The sequence below is a fragment of the Macrobrachium nipponense genome, chromosome 41, assembly GCF_015104395.2.
Source record: "Macrobrachium nipponense isolate FS-2020 chromosome 41, ASM1510439v2, whole genome shotgun sequence".
Classification (NCBI taxonomy): Eukaryota; Metazoa; Arthropoda; class Malacostraca; order Decapoda; family Palaemonidae; genus Macrobrachium; species Macrobrachium nipponense.
The window spans coordinates 24,075,077-24,096,617 of NC_061102.1; the positions used below are offsets into that span (position 1 = coordinate 24,075,077).

General features: G+C 38.7%; 1 protein-coding gene across 2 annotated transcripts in view; it reads left to right on the top strand.

Annotated features, from left to right (window-relative positions):
* The window catches only part of LOC135212608 (sodium-independent sulfate anion transporter-like), a 245,240-nt gene that overhangs the window by 17,963 nt on the left and 205,736 nt on the right, over positions 1-21,541 (top strand). The window contains exon 1 of one of the 2 annotated variants that reach the window (XM_064246178.1): positions 15,351-15,547. The exons of the other annotated variant lie outside the window; for it this stretch is intronic. Coding sequence (XP_064102248.1) covers positions 15,535-15,547 — 13 coding nt within the window. The 5' untranslated portion in view covers positions 15,351-15,534. Of the gene's footprint in view, positions 1-15,350; positions 15,548-21,541 lie in introns of those variants that run through there. 2 annotated transcript variants of the gene reach the window in all.

Below are 21,541 nucleotides of genomic sequence, written 5' to 3' on the forward strand. Positions count from 1 at the left end.
GTTACGCAAGTTGCCCGTTTGAATGGCAGTATTGTTGTCCGCGTAGTACCGTGGTGGGGCATATGGGCTACAAATTATTAATTCCCCTTTTCAATTCTCCAAGTGCCATGTTGCACAAGATCAGAGGATAGGTTTATGCTTCCTTTTTATTTAATAATTAGAATTGATTTTTAGTTTACCTTACTTTTGAATTAATTATTTTGGGAATGTAGGTATATCTTCAGCAGACAGAGTAATGCGACAATTATTGTGCATTGTACAAACGCGTTTATATATATATATATATATATTATATATACATATATATATATATATATATATATATATATATATATAGTATATATAATACATACATGCCTATATATTCATATACTTTAAAAAAAAATAATATATATATATATAATATATTATATATCTTATATATAGATAAATATACATACATGCCTATGTATATATATATATATATATAATAGATATATATATATATATATATATAGATATATATATATAAGTCTATCACATTACCGTGATTCATATACATATATCGAACTACATATGTCCTTTAATATCTAATTCGCTCTACCTCGGAATTAACTATATTTTCATATATGCTTAACCGAGGGGGAATTTATTAAGCGATTAATAGAATTGGCCATCGGCAGGCGCGGTGTCGGGGTGGTTTAAGGGCTTCACTGCCAGTCCTGGGATTGGGAAGTCGCTGGTTCGCGCCTGTCGATGGCCAATTCTATTATCGCTTAATAAAATTCCCCCCTCGGTTAAGCATATATGAAAATATATTAATTCCGAGGTAGAGCGAATTAGATATTAAAGGACATATGTAGTTCGATATATATATATATATATATATATTAATATATATATTATATATTATATATATATATCCTTTAATATCAATTTCACCTAGAAGGTATTATGTATGGCGAGTGCTTCTGCCCCGCCCCACCCCAGGTTCGAACCTGTGCATTTTGTATATGATGCCAGAGATTGATACAGAGATAACTACTTATGCTTCCTTTCATGATGGTGTTTTATATAACATATATATATATATATATATATATATATATATATATTGTATTATATATATATATATATATGTATATAGATATATATATATATATATATTATATATATATATATATATGTGTGTGTGTGTATATAATATATAATATGTATTTATATATATATATATATATATGTGTGTATATATATATATATATATATATATATATATATATATATATATATATATATATATATATAAGGAGAGAGAGAGAGAGAGAGAGAGAGAGAGAGAGAGAGAGAGAGAGAGAGAGAGATCCATAATGCTTTCTGTTAACCTTTTCTTTCACTTTCTCCATTTCTCCATGAAATTCATAACAATAAGTCTTCCTGATTACTCTTGACTAGTTCATATCTTCCTGTTCAATTTCCACGACAGTCGTACTTTATATACGCATTTTCCCTCTTGTTTTCAGTAAGAATTCGCTCAGACTGTCTGGTATCAGGCATTTCCAGAACAACCGTCTTCCGTTGACGCCTGAGCCTGATCAAATTTCGCGTCGTTAGCGTGATGCCATCATTACACGACATATGTAACAAGACGCATCTGGGTTATCCTAGTTAATATTAGCATCACAGCACGAATAAGATTAGTAGTATTACGGCGCTGGTGTGTCCTTTGTCGCATTGATCGATTGTAATTCATTACTGATTTTACTGCGGGGCGGGGTAGTACCCCTGTGATGTTCCCTTCTTGGGGAGGGAGGTCGCTCCGATGACATTCCCCTTCTTGGGAGATGTTACGTTTACAATATCTCGTTGGTGCTGTGTCATTATCACTCGGCTGCTTTGTGTCTGTGTCCTGCCTTCATTGTGTTTTCCTTGTCTTGTTTGCTCTCCTTCAGAGTGATTAGTCACTTTGGCGCAGAGCCTGGAATATCATCGTGTTTGTCCGCGAGTTCATTGAATTGTATGGAATGGGGTTTCAAGTTTAAAAGCAAGCGTGACTAGATAACTTTGAGTGTAAGAAGAGTGGGCGTGATATTCATACGTCATTTCCCTTTTGTCCGCTAGAGTTTTGGCCACTTACTCCTTCACTGATATTTACACAGAAGGCTTGACTTTGTTTATTGTCGCCTCATTTGACGAACACTTGGGGTGTTTGTCGAACCCTGTAGATTTTACGGCAATTTGTTGTTGGTTCCTGTTACTGACGACATTTTTTGGCAAAGGGTTTTATTTTCCCAAGAAGTTTCCGCAGCTTTATGTTGGAAAAAGTTTCCAGCTAGAGGTTTAGTATCATGATGACAGTATCAAAAAACTTCCGTTTCCGTGATGTTTAGTTTTGTAAAATTGTGTTTCGCATTTTGCAGTTTAAGTTTTACACTGTTACTCAACCAGGAAAACAAATGTATGAAATTGTGATTTCAAAGCATATAGTACATCATTTCCCATGAAGTTTACTAATAATTTTCAGAAGTTTTTCAAGTTTATTGAAAATAAAGTGATACATTCGTTTTTTTCTTTTACTTTAGTTTAACCAGACCACTGAGTTAATTAATTAACTCGATACATTAGAGTACCCAGGTTACTTTTTAGAGGATTATTTGTCCCTTATATGTATATGATATATACAAACATACTATATATATATATATATATATATATATATATATATATATATATATATTATATATGTGTGTATATATATATATATATGATATATATATATATATATATCTATATATAGATAGATATAAAGGTAAAATATTTCAGGGTCGTTAAGACCGAAAGATCTCGGCATTTCTCGTTTTTCATTTTCCTCTGTGAACAATACCTTTATTTATACATAGCCTCACGTTTTATATATTTCGTGATCAAGTTATTGATTTATATATATATATATATATATATATATATATATATATATATATATATATATATATATATATATATATATATATATATATACTATATATATATATATATATATATATATATATATATATTATATATATATATAGTTTTTTGGACAATCTTATTATGAACTAAACGCTATTTCATATTTGAATATTGGAATTAGAGCTGAATCCACTCCTCACTTACTGGCATAGTTAGGTTTCTGAGACCACGTCGTTTATAGCCCCTTGTGAATCTGCATAATTCGGATTTCACTCAGCATCACCTTTAGTTGTTTTTGACTGTTTATTTTAGTACACTACCTTTTTCTCTCATTCAGTTCAACGTTGGCCTAGTGCATTTCGCGCTCGGCTACCAATCCGGTGGTCCGAAGTTCGATTCTCGCCTCGGTCAACGCGGAACCAGAGGAATTTATTTCTGGTGATAGAAATTCATTTCCTCGATACAATGTGGTTCAATGCCCATAATAAGCTGTAGGTCCCGTTGCTAGATAACCATTTTGTGTTCCTAGTCACGTAAAAATATCTAATCCTTCGGGCCAGGCCCGCCCCAGGAGAGCTGTTAATCAAAGCTCCAGTGGTCTGGTAAACTAAGATATACTTCACTTTTTTTCTCTTTCATTCTTTATTAAGTGAACCTTTATTTGATGACCTTTATGGAATCCACAGTCTTATGAATGTTTTATTGTCTGGTTAGGAATTTTCAATTGACGACGTGGTCTTTTTGTTTTCACAGACCTTTGTAGGCCTTTTTCAACATTTCAGTTTGAGTGTACACACCACACGAAAGTAGACATAAAATCGAACATATATATCGCCATTTAATACAAATTTTATTTTTGTGTGGTTTGTTTCTCTACCTTTAATGTTGTAAAAATATCAATGCTTAATTCTCAAACATTTGGAGGACTTTTGATGACGTAATCTAGAACATGTGACAAGAAAGCAGGCTCATTTGCATACTTTTGGCCGCATCGAGCACCATACTGTGATGTCACCGATTCTCAGATAAACCGCAAGGGCGCCCCACCCTCCCTCCCCCCCTTTCTTTTATCATATGACTGTCAGGCCCAATTTTAGTATTCTAATCCCAGTGGTCAGTTAGGGAATTAGTTAATCACAATTTTTTTATTTGCTGGATTCCATTTCTACGTGTTCCTGCAGTGTTTGCATTTTAGACACGCATTGAAAAAGGAAATAATGTGATTTCCATTTAAGTTATGGAGTCTGATAGTTAAGAAAAATGGAAACCCCGAACCTAACAAAATGTAATGATAGTTAAGAAAAATGGAAACCCCGAACTTAATTCAAAATTGTACAAAAGAGAAAAGAAGGATAAGAACTGCCAAATGGACTTAGTGCGTTGTTCTGTCAGTTTATTGTTCATGAGGATATGAAAGTTGTTATGCCTCTATAGTACAGCGGCATAGCAAACAAATTCATAAGAATTGTGCATTTGGTGATGGAAGCACCAAACATGGAGGAATGATAGAATATTATATTGGGAACATTTTCAGATATGGAACCACTTTTGTAGTAACCCCAAAGTGGCCGCCATATTGGATTTCAAAATGGCGGCTTACAAATCTTTAATTACGGATAATTCTGGTTATATACCAGCTAGAGACTGTTTAGTCTAGATATACATATTTGAGGTCAAGGAATTGAATGGTTCTAGTTAGAAGTTGATTTGTGACGCCATATTGGATTTCAAGATGGTAGGCTAAAAAAAAAGAAATTTATGACTGATATATTTGGTTATGTGCCAGCTATACTTGATTCTGGTGTCTCTATGTACAAATGTGAATCCAAGGAATTAATAGTTGTAATGAAACATGTTTCAATTCCATTATCAACTAATAATCAAGTGATAATCCCATAATTATATTGGCACATTTTATATGCATGTAATATACACACGACAAGCAAGAGAACTTGCGTATCAATCAATTCAATAACACGTAAGTTCTGCACAGTTCCAATTCAGTCTGAGCAATCACCATCACAGCCACATAGTGCTGTGCATTTCAGAGCTGCTTTCTTACACTTGCATCTCCCACTGCAACCTTTTTTGCACCCACAAGAGATCAGTTCATAGCAGGATTTGGCAGCTTCTGGTAGTGTTGTCCACAAAGGATCAAACTGTCCGTCATTTTCCACCCACCCCCCCAGTCACATGGTGATGGTAGAGTGCAGTGTGGGACAAGAGAACTGCCCCGCCCCCAACAATATCCACCCTGGTACGTTGCCCTCTTCACATGCTGTTCTAGGGCTGCCTGTGTTGGAGGTATTGCTTCAATAGATCGCGCTTTCTTTGCAAAGAGTTTCTTCCTTGCCAGATTCACCTCTGAACATGTACATGTTCGGTCGTACAGGAGTACTATGTATCTCTCCAGGGTTGCCAATGTGTCCCCAGAAATCTCACTTGGTGCAGATGCCAAGGTCAGAAATGCATTTGTCACTTCGGGGGGTGGGAAAATGTCCATACTGCCCATGCAGTTATCTTGCCACGACCTGCAAAGCTCGAGACTGTATCACACCTGTGATTGCATGGAAGACTGGCAGTGCCTTGGATTTGTCTGGCCCCAGTGAAGCAGCCAGCTTGTGTGCTGCTATGTAGCGGAAGCTCTTGCCAGTACCAATTGCTAGCCATAGTTCATCGACTGCCTCATGTAGCTCCTGGGCCATCCACACAGCAAGAACCACCACATCTGGTCCACGGTACGGATGAGTATTCTGCGGTGGTCCAGATTTAACAGCATCTGCTGCATGAACCATCATGCGCGTGTCCACTTCCTCCTGATTGCATGGGGCCAAGCTGCTGTGTCTTCAAAGGGTGGTACAGCAATGACATATTGATAATAAGCATAAAATGTCATATATTTGGTGAAGGGCGGTCAACTGATCATCAAAAAATCTATATGAAATTAAAAACATTTTTAATATACAGATCCATGACAATGTGGGTACATGTATTGACATATGATATAAACAGGGGGATTCAGATTACCTGTTGACCGTCAGTAGCAATCAGCTGTTTCTCTGGCACATTGATGGACTCCATGACCTGCCTTAGACAGGAAGCGGAAGAGTTGTTCCTTGTTCTCGTCGACACGGAGGAATGTGTGCCAGTTCTCTGGTAACCGGCAGTGCCAGTAAACACGTCTGCGGATTCCCTTGCCTCTGTTAGCCCTTGCAGTTGCCTTCAAGCTGCCTGAGTTTGCATAGCGGTCCCACACTAGATCCAGACGAGAATGATTTTGAAGCTGTGACAGAATGTATGGAACGAATACGTCTGTGGCATAGTCAAGAAATGTTTTGCTGTGGCCAGGGTTCAGCATTTGAACCACTGCAGCCCCATCGAGGATCACAGAAGAGACTTGTGGTGGGTGAGACGTTGGTTCAACAAGCTGTTCCAAAGGCCTCAGCAAGTCAGATTTGGAACCAAAAGCGGATCCGTCCATTTTGTGATAGTGCAGGCGGGTGTGCACTGTTCTCATGTTTGAAGAACTGCTCGAGATCGCCATCTCTGGTTTGGCATGCGATGTAGTCCTGGAGAAAAGCTCTGAATCACTCCTTGCAGAGGCGAGTTGTTGCTTTGCTCTTATTGGCACTTTTTCCCCTTGATGGATGCAAATAATGGAAGTTTGTTGCGTTTGATGACATCATTGAGTTGGTTTGGATCTGTCGCCAGACGTTCCTTCACAATAAATGGAACTGATCTCGCCCCATCTGCACAGCTGTACGCACACTCTCTACTGCAGCTGGGCCCCAGGATCTCCTGTGTGTCTAGGACCAGCAAATCTGTGCTTTCTTCTTCAAAGGGTTGCCCATCTCCTCGATGACTGCTGTCAGTGCACAAACATCTTGGACAATTTTCTTCTGTACACTGTTGGTTTGCTCATGGTGGTGGGTGTGCTCTCCTCTTTGGTGCAGTTGTTGTGAGGTCTCAAATTCTGTGATGACCCGAGCAACTTCAGGGCCAGCCACCACTTGGATTTTCAGTGAGACCCACTGCCCCGCCATCACCTTTGACCATGGCATTGTTTTGCTCATGTGCCTGGTCTAAGGCAATGGCGGAAAAAGCATGCCTGGTCTTCTTGGATGTGAAGTGGCCCATATGGAACTTGTTGGCAGCAACATCTGGATGTTTCTCTGCAAGGCAAAACCATGTCCCTGATGTGCACTGGAAACCAGCGAGCATAGTGGACATGATCCAATGCAGCAAACCATGCAGCTAGCTCTGGTCGGGTGTCCATGTACAGTGTGAAGTTCGACTCTCTAAGTGAACGTATGAAGAGGAGTTATAGAGACTCCAGGTGAAGTACATGGGCCCAGTACTGAAACTGGGGACATGCTACTGCTCTCATGTCACACCATGCCTCAAAACTGCAATAGTTCCTAACTCTTGCTGTCGCTCTTTCTTTGTATCTAGTATATGCATGGTGCTGAAGTATGTGCAGGGCAGCAGCAGTTACTTGGTGGGCGCGTCTTTTTGTACGGCTGACATGAGCTGCATGCAGGAAGGAGTCTGCTGTGCCTGTTGTTGGCTATCTCTGCCTGAACAATGGCCTCTGTCCAACACTGTCTTGCAGCCAGTTTCCTGCTGTCTTCCAAGCTGCCATCTGTGTGTAGAGCGCCTAGCATTACTACAAATAGATCTTCACCAAATGTGTCTGGCCAGTTCCATTGCACCTCCTTGGCGATTGCATACAGTGGTTGGTCCAGTGTGATGACGGGTATCTGTCCAGGATTTAGCTCATTGACTGCTGCTTTCACTACATCCATGGCATGACGGATCATTGCCCACTGAGTGGGCTTGGTCATGGAAGAGGGGTAGCAAGCAGTGGGTGTGACTGTGATATTGTATGCTGGGCTGCTTGGCTCTCTGCATGATGTGCAGCCCACGAAATGTTTCCTGGATTCTGCGTATCGCCACTGTCACATGCATCCTTCACAGTCTGGAGCCACTTCTTCTCTTTATCGAGCTCAGCTTGTGCAGGATTCCTCTGCAGTGACGCTTGGGTTCCAGCTGGTACATGGTTTTTTTGGGCAGGTGAAGTAACTGGCTGTACACTGTATAATACCGTGGAAGGTCATCCACAGCCTTGACATTGGAGATACCCCCGATGATGACAATACCTCGGTCTGTGCCTTGATTGTCATAGTCTGGATGTTGTATTAATGAAATACCAGTTCCATGGAATGAGTCATGTGCTGTCGTGGAGCTGGGATTGTGGTCTATATTATCCACAGCTGCTGTGGTGAACACTCTACTGCGGAGCTTTGGGGGGCAAACCACCTTTTCCATCTGAAAGTGCTGACATGTCCCATTGCCCAGCTCTGCAGAGATCCGTAGCACTATCATATGCAATGCTGATCCCTAGTCCAGATAGTGTGTCACTAATTCCTCTTTCTCGTATGGGCATGAAGCATCAAGCCAAGATATATTGGCAAGGGAGTCTCTTGACTGATGCTGTGTCGCACGTCTGTGCCTGCACCTCTTCTCTCATGTTTCACACTGTTGTATTTGATTAGTTGAGCTATGGTCAAAGATGCTGAGGATGATGATTGACGTGCCTGGTTTTTGATGCCTGCACCCTCTAGCATCATGGAGACCATTGTCAGCAGCAGTTGTGGCACAGACTCTCTTGGCATTTGTCTGAGAAGGAACCTTGAAAGGCTGAGATGACTGAACATATCCTTCCTTATAATGCGGGCAGCTCGTGCCAGATGCACAGCATCACTGTCAATGTAATGTTGACATGCTTTGGCTAGTGGCATGCCAATGTCTTCCTTATACACCAGCAGGATATCTCGTCCCTTTCTGTGCTCCTGCAGATCAGGCAAATATGCCAGGATTCGCTCCTTGAGTCTGGTTGTATGGACTCGTGTTTCCAGCACAATGCCGAGCTGTTCCATTCTTGTTGTGTACAGCTTAGTGAGGTCTGCCATCTTGAACACAGGAGCAGTGTCCTCTTCTTTTGCAGTTTCCTCTATGTATGTTACCAGTTCAGACAGGACTATTGCTGAAATGACATCTACTTTGCTCTGGCTTTCCTCAGCAAGTGTTTTTTTTTTGCTGCCCTCTCGCGGTTGTATAGGGATGTCAAACATTTCTTGTGGTACTTGGCCTCTCTTGCCACCATATCCCCAGCACTCAGTTGGGCTAACAGAGTGGTATCCTCAAGAAACTCGGCAGCGTTGCGAACGTGTTCATCTAGTTCCAGTGTCGCTACTTGATGAAACTCTGAACCAAGCTGTTGGTGGCAGAAGAAGCATAGACGATTGCGTATGTTTTTGACACAAGCTGCCTTAGATCTAGTTCGCTTGTACTCATCTGTGCTTGTACTGGCGGCAGGGCTTCCTTCAGAATGACCTCTTTTCTGTGCCCATTGTAGCTTGGTAGTGTTGTATTTCACCCTGCATGACTTGTGCCACTTGGTTTGGTGGGCAGCCAGAGTGGCAGCTATCCCTTGGCCTTCATCTAGTTGTTGTAAGTCCATATCTTGTGGCAGCTCACCTAGTTCACTGAATGCTAACATATTGTCCTCAAATGTCTTGTATCCAGCACCTGCATCTTTTCTTTTAGTTGCAGCAGGACACTGTAGGGACTCTTCTATATCAGCTTGACACAGAACACAGAGTTCCCAGTCCAGTTTTGGTGTGGGAGTTAGAGACTTGGAAACATCAACTACCTTGAACCGTTTCGACATGGTTGAAATCTGGAATAGAAAGAAAAATACCAGAATCAAGTATATAGCTGACACAGAACAAAATATATCAGTCATAAATTTCTCTTTTTTTTAGCCTACCATCTTGAAATCCAATATGGCGTCACCAAATCAACTTCTAACTAGAACCATTCAATTCCTTGACCTCAAATATGTATATCTAGACACTAAAACCAAGTTTCTAGCTGGTATATAACCAGAATTATCTGTAATTAAAGATTTTTAAGCCGCCATTTTGAAATCCAATATGGCGGCGACTTTGGGATTACTACAAAAGTGGTTCCATATCTGAAAATGTTCCCCCATTATAATATTGATCATTCCTCTATGTTTGGTGCTTTCCATCACAAAATGCACAATTGGTTTTCTATGCCGCTGCACTACTAAGTCCTAGTGGAAAGTATAGGGGTAGATTGCTATGGTTAGCCCAGTTGTCTTAGCAGCACGTGACTTTCACCTCGCTCTCTAATGTGGTCCTACCTCCCCAGTTTTGCAGTTGAACTTTTCAGTCTGCATCCAGAAAGGTTTTTTTTATCTTTAAACTTGAATAACATTTTCCTACAAAATCAATATAAATAAAAATCTAAACATATAGTTTACAAATTCTTTAGTTACATACTTGGAATTATTGCTTGTATATCTACATTTGATATACATCCTTTGTGCTTCTAATTTATTTTTCTAACGAACAATTATATTTTGACAGCTATTGTTGTGTTTATAACACATCCGCAAACAAGACAAATATTTAGCCGGTGATCAACAAAATGGCAGTGTTTTTATCAACAATTGATTTTGCTGCTATATCATAGAATAATAGTTTCAAGGAACTATAATCATTTAGTTTACAGCATTTCCTAAGAATAGAATTAAACCAGAAAGGTTTCAGTTGTATTCTGTCTGCTAATCTCGATTCCGTGTGGATTCATATCTCGTTGATTCAGGACATTAATAGGATAGATAGCCACTCTTGAATATCAGAGGGCTGTCTGTCCACTGTCCACGAACTTCTGGAACCTCTGTTAGGACAGGGTGCGGGGCTTGCAACTTCATCCCAAATTATAATACACCACAGTCCATACGTCCTTGAAATTATTATTATATATATATATATATAATATATATATATATATATATATATATAAATATATATATAAAAGCTTTAAGAAAATATCACAGTGACCTAATAAATATAAGCCAAAGAATGTACAAACTTAACGCCTTTTTTTGCTAAAGAGATTTTTAAGCTTGTTTTCGAATGATCGCAAGCTGAGTTGGTCCCTATCTTTTGTGTACTGGTTTTAACTCGTTTCCTGAACTGTAATTATTGTTGTTGTAATTTTTTCCGTGCTCTTATGTTTAGTTTGTAACTCAGCGGCAGTGGTTTTACCTTTGTACGTAGAAAGTGTGTCGCAAGAACAAGAAAACTTTATATATTTGTCTGATTATATAATGTAACACATAATATATATATATATATATATATATATATATATATATATATATATATATATATATATATATAATATATAACTAAAGGTTTTTGGTTTTTGCCACGAAGGAAAAATTGAAAAGCGATATAGCCAAGCACTTTCGGTCTAGTGCGAACGAAATTGCTTGGCTATCTCGCTTTCAATTTTTCCTTCGTGGCAAAAACCTTTAGTTATACATACCATCACGTTTTATATTCTTCGTGATCAAGTTATTCTATATATATATATATATATATATATATATAATATATATATATATATAATAGAGAGAGAGAGAGAGAGAGAGAGAGAGAGAGAGAGAGAGATAGTGTATGTATAATTTATACATATGTGTATTTATATATTACATATAAATATAGCAATGTATATGCATTATATATACAGATATATATATAGTTTTCTTGTTCTTGCGACATATTTACTACGTACAAAGGTAAAACAATACCGCTGAGTTACAACTAAATATGAGAGCACGGGAAAAATTACAACCAAAAAAAAAAAATAAAAAAAATTAAAAAAAATTAAAAAAAATTATATATATATATATATATATATATATATATATATATATATATATATATATATATATATATTATATAAAACAAACTGCTTGGGTTACAAACGTGTGTTTACTTAAGCGTACAGTTAGCGAACGCGAGTGTTTGTCCAAAATAAACGTAACCTGCCGCAAACGAAGACAACTTTCCTTCGTCATCGGTGGTGGTCATCGTGCAACCGCTACTTGTGGTTTCGACCAGAATGAGACGGATGAAGACGATCACTTGAGGCTAGATGGAGAAGAACCTTCGAATTGTGTTGCAGGTTGAAATTTTGTGTTGTGGCCATGCCCATGTGTCCCATTTAATGCGGGGGGAGGGAGGGGGGTGGCGTTGGGCAGGCACGAACAATTATAAAGAGGGTAGTTTAGTTAGGTCAGAGGCATTGCAAGTTGCATCGGATGTCGATTGAGTATTTTTCCTACGTGTTACAATTTTATACATTTGCTCTTGAGTATTTTTTAAATTTACTTATCCTCCTTCCTCTGAATTTTCTTTTATTTTCTCAGGCGAGGATTTTTTTTTTTTTTTTTATCACATTCATTTGGATGAGATTGCACTGTTATTAGTTCAAAGACCTTAAGTATTTAGGTTTTTACGTTTACCTGAATAGACATTAACTGTGGTCATCTTGAGTTCAAGATAGATCTTGTTAAGAAAGATTGATAGTTGTTATCCGGTGCTTAAGATAGCTCTTGATAGGGGCAAGATTGTCTAGTTTTCTTGAGTCCAAGATTCCATAGATCCTGAATAGGTCAAGATTATCAGCAATTTTTCTGAGCTCAAAGTAGCTCTTTGTACGGTTAAGATTGCCTAGCTTTCTTAAACTCAAGATTGATCTAGTAGATAAAGTCAAAATTAATTACAGTCTTCTTGAGCGCATTACAACCACTTTTTATAAGGTCATGATTGATTGTAGTTCTTCTGCACTCAAGAGAGCTCTAGATTAAATCAGGATATAATGTAATTTTACTGACGTCAAGATAGCTCTTGATAAAGTCACAATTGACTGCAGTTTTCCCGAACTCAAAATAGTTTTTGATAAGGTCAGGAATGACTAATTTGCCTGAGCTTTTGATAAGGTCAAGATTGACTGCCATTTTCTTATGCCCAGGATACCAGTTGATAAGGTTAAGATTGACTTTTTTTTTTTCTTTTTTTTTTTTTAACTCAGCAGAGCAGTTGATAAGATCAAGATTGTGAATTCAAGAAACTCCAGTTTACCCTGTTAAAATCCTGATATAATGTAAGCTATACTGACTCAAGATAGCCTCGATAAGATCAGTTTGCTGGAGTTTGCCTGAGTTCAGATCAAAATTGTTAGTAAGTGCCCGGAAATCAAGATAACATATGATAAGATCAAGGTTGAGTAATTTTGACTTGAAATAGCTCAAGATAGTTCTTGACAAGGCCACGAATGTCTATAGTAGATTCACATCAACCGTGCATTTAATATCTAGGCCCGTCCCTTTCGACGCTCCTGATTGGCTATTGATAAGCCAATGACAGGACTGGAAACTCAGTCTCTCTCGAGAGTTCACATGGGTAGGAGCTATGTTCCACCTCTCCTGAGGGATGCTGTTGAAAGACGTATCCGTCAGGAGATGATGAAGATAGATCCTACCCATGTGAACTTTCGAGAGAGACTGAGAGTTTCCAGCCCTGTCATTGGCTTATCAACAGCCAATCAGGAGCGTCGAAAGGGACGGGCCTAGACATCAAATGCACCGTTGATGTGAGTCTACTATAGTTTTCCTGACTATTAGATTGTCAGTGTCAAGATGGTCTCAAGAGAAAGATGAAAATGCCTGTAGGGAAGGGGACGTCAGGTTCGTTAAAACTTCACTGCAGGTAATGTTTGATGCATCACCGTAGGGAGCACCTCAGTGGCGTGATCGGTATGGTCTTGGCCTGCCACCTCGGTGGCGCCGCGAGTTCGATTCTCGGGCATTCCATTGAGGTGTGAGAGATATGTATTTCTGGTGACGAAGTTCACTCTCGACGTGGTTCGGAAGTCACGTAAAGCCGTTGGTCTTGTTGCTGAATAACCACTGGTTCCATGCAACGTTAAAACACCATACAAACGAACAATCACCGCAGGGAGCTAGTGCCGTCAATGCATCTTCTCACTTGGTGCCACTGTAGGCATTACTAAAAGGTGTTTTTTGGAGCGTCCCTTTACGTAGCCGCCATTGTCGCTTCTTGTCCTCAGTCTTGCTGACTAGCCTCACAGTCATTACTTAATAGTAGGACTACAGCAGCTGTGGGTTTTCTCCTTTATTATCTGGATCGCTTTATCCGGCTGCCAAACTTCAAGTCCTTCTTGTCACATTCTTAAGCGGTGCATGGCCGAAAGAGGCCCACCGCTTGGCTCCGAAGCCTAAATTTCATCAAATCCAACAAAATAAAGTCTGATGCTTGGAGATGGAGGTCCAAAATACCATCTTGAAATAGATTCTCGCAAGTGTTCATTTGCTCAAAATAACATGCGACGTTTTAGCTCTTTTTATTTTTTTTATTTTTTTTTTTTTTTATTCAAGTTGAATGCCACCCACCTTCAGATATCTTTATGGATTGTAGAGGTCAAATGTTAATTTTATCGCGGAAATTAACATTTTCTATCGAGTAACAAAATTAGAATGAATATTGTCTGTAAGGTAGCTAAATTAAATTTTTAAAATTTTCGGTCAAGTAGCAAAAATAGAATTAAATTTTTTTTTGGTCAAGTAGCAAAAATAGAATGAACATTTTCTGTCAAGTAGCAAAAACAGAATTAACATTTTCTGTCAAGTAGCAAACACAGAATTAACATTTTCTGTCAAATAGCAAAAAATAGAATGAACATTTTCTGTCAAGGAGCAGAAATAGACTGTATTGTTGGAAGAAAAACGAAACAATGCATTATGTTAATAAAAATCTCTCTCTCTCTCTCTCTCTCTCGGAATTTATTTCTGATGATAGAAATTCATTTCTCGATATAATGTGGTTCGGATCCCACAATAAGATGTAGGTCCCGTTGCTAGGTGACCAATTGGTTCATAGCCACGTAAAAATATCTAATCCTTCGGGCCAGCCCTAGGAGAGCTGTTAATCAGCTCAGTGGTCTGGTTAAACTAAGGTATACTTAACTATAACGAGAGAGAACAGCAGAATCACCAGCATAGTCACAAAAACTTATAAAAACATTCAAGAGTCTCTTAGACATTTTAACCACTTCACTGTATTTGTTAACAGTATTTTTAACAGTGTTTTCCAGAATTTAATTGATTTAAAAATGCTACCAAAGAAATTTATTTTTTTTAAATATTTGATTTCGTAGCCCTCATCTAACGTTGATAATTTGTCTTATCAGCCTGAGATTCGAGATAAGTTCTCTTCTATGCACTGCCTTATCAATTAGTATCAGCCTCCTGTTTGCTTATCCTCACCCCGTGTTTATTAATGCACCCAAGTGTTCGTGAAAAAATTGGCCGTCCTTTAATTTCATACTTCACCTGTGCCTGTCCCACGCACCCGTTTCGCCCATTCCAGCGAAGATCCGCGTCTCTAAAGAGCTAGTGACGTCCGTGCGTACGTTCGTCAGTGTTATAAGGGCTGGGACCATGGTCTAAGGGAAGAAGAGTCAGTCCATTTGCGCTGCTAGATCAGTGAGCAGCGTCAGGTGTAGTCAGTAACAGTGGTGAGAGAAAGAGTGTTTGTGCGTTGGCGCTACTAGGCCGAGGCTCGTCTACTGCGCTCGCTCGCTCGCTCGTTCGCGTTTGGGGAACTCGTTCGGATAGCCCAAGGCTTCTTCCATACAACCGCCACCATGGATGAAAAAGGTGAGTGCAGCTGATTGCCGGTGCACTGCGCCAATTCCCTCCCTTTTTTTTTTATGTATGGTTCTACGATCCGCTCCGCCTTCTCTCTCTCTCTCTGGATCTCTCGCATTAATATTTCCTCCCTTAATTACCCTCCGTGTCATTCGTCCAGCGTAATTAGCGAGGCACAATTATTTGCAATTATGGCGACGGTTGCAGTTTGCGCCGGATTATCGTAATGGACGAACGTTTTTTTCATCATTAGGGTTCTTTATCTTCCCCTGTCATTAAGTCTCCAGGATAGTGGATAATGCTGCTAATGTGGATTCGGATGCTATATCCGATGGGGTCTGTAGGCATCTGTAGTCGTCATTTGTTTCCTTTCCAGCGCTCGACGGCTGTTTATGTGACCGTGTGTTATATATATACACGTTTGTATACGTATATATATATAATTTCGTGGATATACACTACATATATTATGTGTATATATATATATATATATATATATATATATATATATATATATATATATATATATATATATATATATATATATATATATATAATTTCGTGGATATATATGTACACACATACTACTTTCCAGTGAATATTGTAAATAAAACAACACTTGTGGCCATGTCAGTCCTTCAATCCTTTTAACTATTGAATCAAAGATGAGAAGCAGATTCAACGTCGGCCGTTTCATGTGTCTAAACAGATGGACCCCCACACTACGACTCTCACCGCGTCTTTCAAGCAAGCTCTTTATGAAAGGTTATTATTGTATTCCAACGCCACCTGCGTTCCATCAGGCAGCAGCCCTTCCTTGGTGTCTTGTTTCCTTTCGGTAATACTAAAGAAATACAAATTTTATCATAAACTCCCATTTTCCTCACGAGTTCAGATCACCTCGAAATGCACCGATCCCTCTTTCAACTTTAGGTAATTGTTTTGGAAGTTTGTTGCATCCTTTTAGTTCGTAGGTATCGGGCCTCCTTTTTCCTTATTCCACTACACAGTTCCTGCAAGCGGTTTTCAGCTATTTTTTCTTGCGTTTGCATTCGACATCGGACCTTCATGCCATAAAGGAGAATTAACTCGACAAGCCTAAAATTCATTTCAACATTTGCTCCCATGATATACATACACTACTATATATATATATATATATATATATATAGATATATATATATATATATATATATATATATGTATATATATATATATATATATATATATATATATATATATATATATATAGTAATAGTATATATATTAGTGTGTGTCTGTATGGCTGTACCTGTGTCTGTTTATTAAACCAAACCAGGCACAATTTTAATCAGATTTTTTTATTTCGTTTTTTTGGCGGGGGATGGGGGAGAGCTTCTAAATTGGCCTTTCGTATTTTCATCAAATGATGATGTAATCGGAACAGAAAAGTTGGCCCATGACCTGTCATACCATCTTATATAAACTGTCGAAATGCTTCAAAGCTGAACAACATGTCAGTCTTATCTTTTCCTGACCGTGCATGTGTTACTCCTCATCACAATGTGTGGAATTGTTTTAACCTCTTTTGGAGTTCAGTATGACGTCTTTCCCATGATCTTGTCTGTCTTGTTCAGACGCACCTTGAATTCACATATGCTCATAATATTATGTTCTTCTGTGTCCTTTTTCCTTGATTTCCCTGGGCACTTCCTGCTGCCGATCTGTCCTGCCACTTCCATAACTTACTATTTTTTGGACTGAGTGTTCGTCTACTTGTACTACAGACCATATCTAGTTCTATTCTCCCTTTTATCTCATGCCCAATCCATATCCTGCTGTTCATCCCCTTTCATCACATGTTCAGTCCATGTTATTTGGATGCCACTTCATGCACTGAGTGAGACTACCATACCTACATTCAGTGTTAGGAGATTAAAATGAAATGCACAACTTCTGCCTCAGTACATGTGCCACACAGGAAGACATCCCTTTGGAAGAAGCTTGACTTTTTTTTCTTCTTCTTTTTTAAAAACCCAAACCGACTTCTTTGTGTCTGACTATCGTATGGTAGAGTTCAAGCGTGATAGGCAAAGATTCTTGACGCAAATATGAAAGTTGGTTGTTGTGTCTCCTGATTTTGAGATTCGAACCTGTTGCTCCAACCGAAAGTGCCTCAGTGCTTGGCTTGACATCCCGAATTTGGTAAAATTTGTCAACCATGCTTTAGTGGGATCAGGTTATTGGTAGATTTGGGATAATAGGTAAACAGTGTGTGATATTTGGTTACTAATAGGATCTGTGTTGTTCAGAATTCAAGCTTTGATATGTTAAAGACATTGGTATTTATACTGCATACCTGTTTTTTTTTCCCTTACGTTCGAGCAAATACCTATACTCCTTGAACGTAAGTTCCAAGATTCTTGGACTGCTTTCAAGTAGATCAGGCTATTATGCAGAGATAGGAAAAGGGCCTACCAGTCATAACCACAAGAATGTAATAAGTCTCAACAGAGAGCGGACGCCCGTGATGGCTGCTCGTGCATATCGAGCGAACCAAGTTTACATTTTCAATGTCTTTGAAACAATAAATAGAAAATGCGAGTTTCGGTGATACTACATCTTGGCTAATAAAAAGGGAAAGCTGTTTTGTCACATTTGTCGGTCTGATAAGGGAAAAGATAAGGGTCGGATAGATGTGAATGCGATGAGTGGTATCATAAAAAAATAACCTGTAATTCAAGGTGCGTCTGAGATAACGTCAGTGAAGATAACATCAGGAGATGGAGGTGGTTTTGTCCTGAACGTTTTGATCGAGTGCAAATAATATAATGAATGAATGATAGGGTAAAGGGAAAATGCAGTTCTTGGTTTTCAGAGGCGAAATTGTGATGCGAAATAAAGTGATGATTATTATTATTATTATTATTATTATTATTATTATTATTATTATTATTATTATTATTATTATTATTATTATTATTATTATTATTATTATTATTCCAAATATAAACCGCCATTCAGATAGGACAGGTCTATAGGGGAAATTGACTAGAAATTCAGGCTTTCAAAGAAATAATAATATATTCTGTCAGTCATCTTATTCTACTAGGTGCTTTTATAGTGTGGGGTTCCGGTTGCATCCTGCCTCGTTAAGAGTCCATCGCTTTTCTCACAATGTGCGCCGTTTCTAGTAACATACTCTTCTGCATGAGTCCTGGAGCTACTTCGGCATCTAGTTTTTCCAGGTTCCTTTTCAGGGATCTTGGGATCGTATGAGTGTTCCTGTGATATCGGATACAGTTTTCACTGCCATATCCCATATCCTTATTTCTATTTTCAGGTCTTGATACCTATGAAAATTTTCTCTTTCTATCTCATCTACTCGGGTGTCCCATGAGTGGTACTTTCTTTCTTGATTTTGTCAATCAACGTCACGTCAGGTCTATTGGGCACATATCACACATCGAAAAAAGCCATTCGCAGAAACATCGATAAGTGGTACCAGCAGGAGCCTCGCCCCGTCGCCCTTGAAGACGTCACTCTCTTTTACAAGGGAGTATTTCACAAGAAATACAAAGAGGATGAACGAGCCCTTCGTAACATCATCGAAAGGAATGTCTCCCCCACGGGACCCTGCGAAAAAAGTAAAATTGATCATTTACTAGAAAAGCAAGAAGACCAGTGGCCTGATTATGAAAAACAACCCCCAGCCCCTGTGATGCAGGACCCTCTCAAGAAAACTAACGTTGTCTACCAATACAAATGTCCTGTCCGGGAATGCCCCGCGCCTACATTGGTATGACAACGATGCGATTTTCCAAAGAGGATATCCTGCCACGCTCAGGAAGGCGCCATCCATAATCATGCAAAAAACGTCCACAATACCAGGATAACTCGGAAGGACATTATTCCTAATATTGGTATTATCGATAAGGCAGCAGACCACCGTCGCCTCCGCCTCTTAGAGGCCCTAAACACATCGGGAAGGAGAGACCCAGCCTTAACACCACTCAAGAGACTTCACTCCTCCCGACGGTGGCACGTAGGGCGCTGCCCGCCGGCACCATAGAGCCGATCGAACGGACCAATCAGGTGCCCCTGCCCAATACTATGCTCCCAGCCTCCAGCGTCCGCACGCGAAGAGCAGTGCGAGCTTCCACCTCTGCAAGACGGCTGCTTTGACTCAGGGACTTTAATCCGCTTGTTCAGCCAATGAAAACGCAGCGCCCATCAGACAGAGCACCTGGGACACAATAAATACCGCCGACGACCCCATTCCAATCAGTTCACGCTCACCTTTCCTTGAAAATGAACCGATGATACGGTTGGAAACGTTGGAATTCCATTACTAAGATTTGTTAATCACTTTTGTTATCATAACAATAAATTAGTATTTTTAGAAAACATTTCTTTAACCAAGATATGAACATCGGCCAGCTATAGCAAATATCAGCCCTGATGAGAGAGAAAATAAGAAGAATTGAAAAGACCATATATAAAATCAATTCCACTGATGCTGCCATCATCTTTAACAAAACATGTTTAAGAGAGGGTCTCCTACCTTCATATTATTATTAATTATTAATTATTATTATATTATTATTATTATTATTATTATTATTATTGTTGTTTTTGTTGTTGTTGTTGTTAAAAAATTCTGTCTTGTGAAGAACAAATTGTTAAAGAATTCACAATTATATTAAAATATATATACACCGTTCGGTGTTCGAAAGTCTGTTTTTATATAGAAATATATTTTAATATATTATAATATGTAATTTGTGAAATTTTAGCAACATTATGATTATTATTATATTATTATTATTTTTTGTTGGTTTATCACAGTCCTCCAATTCGACTGGGTGGTATTTATAGTGTGGGGTTCCGGGTTGCATCCTGCCTCCTTAGGAGTCCATCACTTTTCTTACTATGTGCGCCGTTTCTAGGATCACACTCTTCTGCATGAGTCCTGGAAATACTTCAGCCTCTAGTTTTTCCAGATTCCTTTTCAGGGATCTTGGGATCGTGCCTAGTGTTCCTATGATTATGGGTACAATTTCCACTGGCATATCCCATATCCTTCTTATTTCTATTTTCAGGTCTTGATACTTATCTATTTTTCCCCTTTTATACTCTTCAACTCTGTTGTTTCATGGTATTGCGACATCAATGAGTGATGCTTTCTTCTCGATTTTGTCAATCAACGTAACATCTGGTCTATTTGCACGTATCACCCTATCTGTTCTGATGCCATAGTCCCAGAGGATTCTTGCCTGATCGTTTTCTATCACTTATTACTGCAAGGTAGTTGGTGTTTCTTGCACAGGCTCCAGTGGAGGGCTTTTGCCACTGAATCATGCCTCTTTTTGTACTGGTTCTGTGCAAGTGCCGGACATTCGCTTGCTATGTGGTTCCTCCAATTCGATTGGGTGGTATTATAGTGGGTTCCGGGTTGCATCCTGCCTGCTGTTTAGGAGTCATCACTTTTCTTACTATGTGCGCCGTTTCTAGGATCACACTCTTCTGCATGAGTCCTGGAGCTACTTCAGCCTGTAGTTTTTCTAGATTCCTTTTCAGGGATCTTGGGATCGTGCCTAGTGTTATTATTATTATTATTATTATTATTATTATTATTATTATTATTATTATTATTATTATTATTATCCCGAAGATAAACGAATTATATGGAACAAGCCCACAGGGGCCATTAACTTGAAATTCAAACTTCCAAAGAATATGGTCTTCATTCGTAAGAAGTTTCGGAAGATAACGAGATGCTCTAGTTGTTGAACACAGAGAAGATGCAGTTGGTGAAAATTGCAACGAAGAAATGATGAAGATGTCAGCTCTAAATGCTGATAAAAAATTAACGCAGACAAAGTCATGTTAGTTAGATCTTTCTCAAGTAAGATATTGATAAGAAAAGTGAAGTTGTCAGTGTATTTGAAGATATTCCAGCGATTGATGCGAGGTCCACCTCTGATAGTAATTGTTATTGATGCTGGTACAGGCAGCGAAGAT